At 46.4% G+C, this 7,240-nt stretch overlaps 1 protein-coding gene across 1 annotated transcript in view; it reads left to right on the forward strand.

The window, feature by feature from the left end:
* The first annotated feature begins 2,190 nt into the window (after positions 1 to 2,190).
* flvcr1 (FLVCR choline and heme transporter 1) overlaps positions 2,191 to 7,240 on the forward strand; it is a 10,093-nt gene continuing 5,043 nt past the window's right edge. The window contains exons 1-4 of the mRNA XM_008397039.2: positions 2,191 to 3,339; positions 4,711 to 4,783; positions 5,241 to 5,312; positions 5,966 to 6,106. Coding sequence (XP_008395261.1) covers positions 2,641 to 3,339; positions 4,711 to 4,783; positions 5,241 to 5,312; positions 5,966 to 6,106 — 985 coding nt within the window. The 5' untranslated portion in view covers positions 2,191 to 2,640. The remainder of the gene's footprint in view (positions 3,340 to 4,710; positions 4,784 to 5,240; positions 5,313 to 5,965; positions 6,107 to 7,240) is intronic.

The following is a 7,240-nucleotide window of genomic DNA, read 5'->3' on the forward strand; positions in this document are numbered from 1 at the left end:
ACTGGTTTAGTGTTAAACTGGTTTAGTGTTTAACACTGGTTTAGTGTTAAACCTGGTTTAGTGTTTAACACTGGTTTAGTTTTAAACACTGGTTTAGTGTTAAACCTGGTTTAGTGTGGTTTAGTGTTTAACCTGGTTTAGTGTTAAACCTGGTTTAGTGTTTAACTGGTTTAGTGTTAAACCTGGTTTAGTGTTAAACACTGGTTGTTCTGTCCCTGTTTAAAATGAGAATCAGCTGTTTCATGTACTGATGCTGATGACATAAAATCTTTTAAAGCCAAATTAATTTTGACGAATTCAGAAAGTAAATAGGCTTGTTGTGTAATCCATGAGGGAAAGAAATGTGACTTCATACTAGGGTTTGCACCGATTAGTCGACTAGTCGGTTCTTTTCTCTGCAATGAGTCGCAATCAGATGACAAAACTGATTTTTCCAAGGAAATGAAAGAAGGTGGACCAGGTGAGTTCGTCAGAAAGCTCAAATTGTATAAAAATGTAAATAATTTAACAAAGACAAACTGTAAATTACAGCATAGCCTCCCGCATTGGGGCGTTGCGGCGCGGTGGTTAGCGCGGCGCCCCGCATACAGAGACTTCAGCCCGCGGTGGTCAGGAGTCCGACTCCCGTCCTCCATTCGCTGGGCCCATCAGGCCTCTCTCTGCTCTCTCTGCCCCCTTACAGTCAGATTGCTGTCAAATAAACTAGTAACAAAAAAATCCTTTAAAAAAAAAAACTACGGAGTGCGTCAACGCGTCATGATGTCAGGCTTTTTTATCCCCCAGCTGATCAGCGTCACCTGCGTACTGAAGTTTTTAACCTGGCAGCTTTTTGCTCTTATAGAAATATGGTTTGACTGCATCTGTAAACTAAGTCCAAGCTTCACCCTGAGGGTCAGATAGAGGTCATCTCTGCCACCGCCTGCATGTCGGTTCAGAGCCGCTGCTGAGTCAGCAGAGCTTCCCGCTGCTGAGTCAGCAGAGCTTCCCGCTGCTCATCGGGCGGAGGAGCAGCGGGAAGCTTCGCTGGATTCAACTGTAACCAAACAGGATCCGTTCATAATAAGTTTGGTTTGTGAGGATCCAGAAGCGCCACGTGGTCAGTGAGGTAACTGGACTCCTATAGGAGTAACTGTCCAGAGATCATCAGCACCAGCAGGTGTTTGGAAAAAAGTCAGACCGACTTTATACAACCAGCTTTTCTCCGCTGCTCACGAAGAATGATCAGTTTATTGCTCTTTTAATTCTGCATAATAGTCTTAGTAAAAGCGGGAGAAGAGTGTAGGGGTCAATATTAGCAGTAAAAATAGCTGATAAAGCCTCCAAGTAGTTGTGAAGGGTTTTTGCGCTTACATCACTATGACGTCATGGCGACTAGTCGACATCGACTATTATCACGATGTATTCGACCTTTAAAAATATGTAGTCGTTCAACCCCTAGTTCATACATGTCTACCATCTGATGAAGGAAGGAAGTGTGTATCATGGATTAGTGATCAGGTGCAGCAGGTGAACCTCCAGGTCACTCTGGGATTAGGATTAGAGCAGATGATGGGCTGGGCATATGGGGGCTAATAGGAGCTAACAGCTAAATCCCTTTGTCATCATCCAGGTTTAAACAAGATACATTTAGGAAATGTAAAGTTTTCTGGATCTGAGAGCTTTATTTTGAAAGGTCAACACAATCGATGCTTAAATGCTGGTTTTGTTTGTGAAGCTGAACTTAAATGTGCAATAATTGTTTTATTCAGGTTGGAGGAAACTGATGGTTTTGGTCTCATTTACCAACTAATTCAAATTATATTAGACAATAAATTGTCCCAGAAGTTATTGCAATATTATTATTTTAGATGATTTTCAACTAATATGTTAATACCATAATAAACAAGACCAGTAAAGTTTTAACATAATGAACATTTAACACTGGAACTGGGAGACATTTTAAATATCCCAACAAAAGATAAAACAAATAAAATGAATTATGGAGTCATGGAGGCTGGTTGAGACAGAAACACCAGACTGAAGACTTTCATCATTCAGCTTTTATGGAATGAGAAAAACAGTAAGTTATCATTTATTATGCAATTTACTGATTATTGCAACAGTGGGGTCAAAACTAAATATCTCATGAAATAAATATATGTTTAAATAATGTGCACTAATCTAATGTTTTTTAAATAAATTAATTTAAAAATATGTAATGTTTGACTCTTTATCTTTAAACAAATGTTTTAGTATAACTTTAGTTATTTGTGAATCCTCGATTCCAACAGATAAAATATGGAACCCTTTATTTTGAAGAGCATTTCTGAACTTCATTTATAAATGCTTTGTTTTGTCCCCCCATGTTATTCTGCCCTGGGCCCCGCAGGACTTCCCACCGCCTCTGTCTGTTGCATCAGCGGGTATTTAACAGGATGTGGGAGCCGCTCAGCTATTGGCTGCTCGGCATCGGAAGGCCGGGCGGGTTTTACCGGCCGAACCGGAGGCTGCATGCGGCTCCGGGATGCTGGCGGCGGACTAGACTCCGCTGCGGAGGGATTTTAATCATCCATTCCGGCAGAACGGAGCGTCTTCTGAAGAGGAAACGACTGTTTTCTGTTTCTATGTCGCTTCCGCTTCCAGCTCTTCATCCGTGACGCCATGGTGGCGGGAGAGCTCGTGCAGGAGCATCTGCGCGCGGACACCGGCGCACCTGACGACATCACGGTTGTCAGGAAGAGTCCGCAACCGGAGGGCGCACGGCGGCCAGCCGACACCGACTCCTGCTCCGATCCGGCATGTGGTGGGCCCGACCAGCACCGGGACCCGGAGGAGCTGGAGGTGCCGCCGGATGAGAGAGCGGCGATGCTGCCCGGCGCCGGTGGAGGAGAGGCGGAGGAGGCGGGAGGGAGGGCGCCGGAAACCAGGGTGTATTGGCGGCGGTTCGCGGTTCTGGCCGTGTTCAGCCTGTACTCCCTGGTGAACGCCTTCCAGTGGATCCACTACAGCATTATCACCAACGTGTTCACCAGATACTACGGCGTCACCAGCGACAAGGTGGACTGGCTGTCCATCGTGTACATGGTGGCCTACATCCCGCTCATCTTCCCGGCCACCTGGCTGCTGGACCGCCGCGGTCTGCGGCTCACGGCCCTGCTGGGCGCGGGGCTCAACTGCGCAGGCGCCTGGCTCAAGTGCGCCAGCGTCAGCCCCGACCGGTTCGGGGTCACCGTGACGGCGCAGGTCATCTGCTCCGTGGCGCAGGTCTTCATCCTCGGCCTGCCGTCCCGCATCGCCTCGGTGTGGTTCGGACCGCGGGAGGTTTCCACCGCGTGCGCCACCGCCGTGCTGGGGAACCAGGTGAGTGGTGCGCGCGCAGCCGCCGCACGTTGCTAACCGCAGACGGTTTAAACTCAGAGGCGCTTCCGGCACATTTAAAATGAGAAAATAAAAAATGTGTTGGATAAAATGCAGTAACTAGATTATTTTAACACTCAGCTGAACGCGATTCATTTTCTGTTAACTAATTACTGACAGATAAAGATGCTTTATTATTGTAGTGAAGCTAAAACTGAGTTTTTAAATAATTCATATTTATGTTCTTTATGGGTTTTTGGGTCTAAATCAGCTTCACTGGTTATGAAGACACACTTTGATCATTCAGGTCCAATTTCAATAAGAAACGGTCTTAATTTCTTATAAATGTAGTTTCCTGCATTTCAGGCGCGCGCACATGATGGCAGCTGCTGTCAATCAGCTCTGGGTTTGTGCTGCTCTCCCTCACCTGGAGCATGTGAGCTTTATGTACATGATGTTTTGACACAAAAGATTTTTTTTCTCCGCCATTTTAAAGAGAGTTTGATCATTTAAAAAATCCCAAATGAATGTTTTCCTTTTTGAACGGAGGAACATCTGAAGCTCCGCCCGGCGCGTCCAGCCGCGGCGCGTCCAGCCGCGGCGCGTCCAGCCGCGGCGCGTCCAGCCGCGGCGCGTCCAGCCGCGGCGCGTCCAGCCGCAGCGCGWCCAGCCGCGGCGCGTCCAGCCGCGGCGCGTCCAGCCGCGGCGCGCACCGATTTATTGCAACCGCAAAATACGCACAATGACGTCGGAGATGGATAGATGTGGCAAATATCTGGAAGATTAAAAACATAATAACTGGATGTCAAAATCCTCCACAGCAGGACAAACTAGTTCCATCCCATCAGGACGTTTTGGGCGCAGCGCCGCCATCTGGCGCAGATTATGTTTGCTGTTCCGCTAATTGTGCGGGAAAGAGCCGGACCGAACCCAGCCGAACCGATGACCGTATTTTTACATTAAAAACAAAGTGATTAAACTTTAATGTGCTTATTATTTAACAAACAAATTAATTCCAACAGAGACCTGAAGCATCAGCAGCCATAATGGCGGCTGATTGGCTGATTGGCTGATCGGGCCGTAAAGTGGGGGGCCGCGGCCCCTGGGCCCCCCTGTTGGTTAATCATTGACCAGCAAATAAATTAAAACATTTCAGTTTAGAATCTGTAGACATCCTTAGAGCTGCAATAACTGGTGCTCAAAGTATTTTTAATATTTTGATAAAATAAAAACATTGTGATTCAGTTCCTGTGTTCTTCATTAGCAGATCTGAGTTTTTGTTAATGACGCCTTTATTAACCAACCCTCAGATTTTCAGCTCATATTTTACCGGAAACTTTTCCACATTTATCCGTTTTCATCTTTGTGTTTCAGCTGGGGACGGCCATCGGCTTCCTGCTGCCGCCGGTTCTGGTACCAAACACACCGGAGGACCCGGACCGAACAGGTGACTGGGCAAAACCAGAACCGGAACCGGATCTGGACTGGGCGCTTCCAGAACCGGAACCGGATCTGGACTGGGCAAAACCAGAACCGGATCTGGACTGGGCGTTTCCAGAACCGGATCTGGACTGGGCGCTTCCAAAACCAGAACCGGATCTGGACTGGGCAAAACCAGAACCAGAACCGGATCTGGACTGGGCGCTTCCAGAACCGGATCTGGACTGGGCGTTTCCANATCTGGACTGGGCAAAACCAGAACCAGAACCGGATCTGGACTGGGCGCTTCCAGAACCGGATCTGGACTGGGCGTTTCCACACGTTACAAATGTGAAACAGGTTTTTCTCATTTCATAATTTTCTTTTCCATCACATGTGAACTTCCTGTGTTTCCTTGGCGACCGACCAATGCTTCTCATTGGTTGGTTTCTGGAAGCAGCTAAAGGTGATCTCCTGTCCCTCAGGTCGCAACATCAGCATCATGTTTTATGGGACAGCTGCTGTTTCCACGGGCCTCTTCGTCCTCACCGTCATAGGTACACACACACACACACACACACACACACACACACACACACACACAGCTTCACATTTCTACCCACATTAGCACTTAGCCGTCAGGCTAACTTGTTAGCTCACATTCTGACTGAAAGCTTCCCGTTTTTGGATTTTGTGTCAGAGACAGAAGTGATGAAGGCTGGAGGGTCGCTTTGAGTAGGAGCATGCAAAGACATGCTAACAGCATGCAAAGTCATGCTATGCTAACAGTATGCAAAGTCATGCTATGCTAACAGTATGCAAAGTCATGCTATGCTAACAGTATGCAAAGTCATGCTAACTGCCACTGTGGTTAAAGGCAAGCCGAATCTGCAGCTCAGGTCACATGCAGGCTGCTGACCTGCAGCCAAAGGAGGTTCTTCAGAGTTCTGACTCAGATTCAGATGTACACCACACTTTTCAGATTCTTATTAGTTAAAAAAGATAACTTTCTGAATGAGAACGGTATTGATTTGTGATATTGAGCCTTAGGACTGGTAGGTGTAATACCGCCACCAGCCACTAGGGTCCTTAAATATGCTGAGTCTGCGTGTTTTGATGTTCTGTGGGTTTCATCTGACATGGAGGAGCTTCGCTCACCTGAGTGTCTTTTTGAACAGAAATCTTTGTTTTGTTTCCGTCTGTCCTGCAGTGATAACAGACAAACCGCCTCTGCCGCCCAGCCAGGCGCAGGCCGTGTTACCGGGCGTCCCGCTGGACGATTACTCCTACAAACAGTCCATCATCAACCTGGTCAAGAACAAAGCCTTCGTCCTGCTGCTCATCAGCTACGGTGAGGAGGAGAATCCCACTCTCACTTCTTCTGTTTCTGCGATTGCTCTGAGCTGCAGGGATTCACCTCAGACGGTTAAAACAGTCAAACTAACCCCATCTGGCAAACATCAGGGATTAATCACTGAAAACCTGCAGGTGTGTTTGACATTAATTCCAATAATTGAGATATTTCCAGATAAAAAGGGATTATCTTTTTAAAGCTGCAAACAGAGTCCCAGGTTTCCCACAACCAACACTTCTGATTTTCAGTTTAGAGACATGGAGGAGAGCACTGCTAGCTAAAAGGCTAGCTACGCTAACCTAAAGCTTTAACCATAAACATTAGCTCAGCTAATGCTAAAGCAATAAACCAACATGGTATTTAGCTCAGACTAACCATAAACGCTATAGTAGCATTTCATGTAGCTGAAGCTAATGTCAAAGCAATACACCAACATGGCATTTACCTGAAGCTAATGCTAAATTGCTAACTTCAATTGAGATTATCTGCAGTTCAAAGACTGCAACCTCTAGCACCAGTTTAATGTTGACATCATAATGTTCTATATTTCCCTTAGGTTTGGTTTTTATGTCTTCTCTTTTTTTTGATCCTGTGTTTCCTCAATAACTTAAATAAAGTTATTGAGGGGAAAAAGTGCAAACAGTCTTCATCCACTTCAAAATAAGAGCGTGAATATAAACTAAACCTCAACCCAGAGGTCAAACTTTATTCAACTGACATTTTCAAAAGCAACCAAGAAAATTAACACTTTAGATTTTACTTCTAAAAATTAATTTAGGGCAAGCTAGCTGTGCTAAATGTTTCTAAAGTTAGCAGAAACGCTAAAGTGTTAAGCAAAAAATTAGCTCCACGTTTAGCACATTAGCAGAAGTGCTGTCACCACTGGTTAGCGCTTTAGCGTTAGCTTCTGTTAAATACAGAGTCAGTGTAGCGCTTTAGCAGAGCTAATGTTTACGGCTAGCTAGTTTTTTAGCTAGCGGTGCAGAGTTCCCCAGCAGATGAGGGCTGGACAGCTGGACAGCCGGATAGCTGGACAGCCGGACAGCCGGACAGCCGGATAGCTGGACAGCCGGATAGCTGGACAGCTGGACAGCCGGATAGCTGGACAGCCGGACAGCCGGACAGCCGGAC

Source organism: Poecilia reticulata, linkage group LG21, assembly GCF_000633615.1.
Source record: "Poecilia reticulata strain Guanapo linkage group LG21, Guppy_female_1.0+MT, whole genome shotgun sequence".
NCBI classification, from domain to species: Eukaryota; Metazoa; Chordata; class Actinopteri; order Cyprinodontiformes; family Poeciliidae; genus Poecilia; species Poecilia reticulata.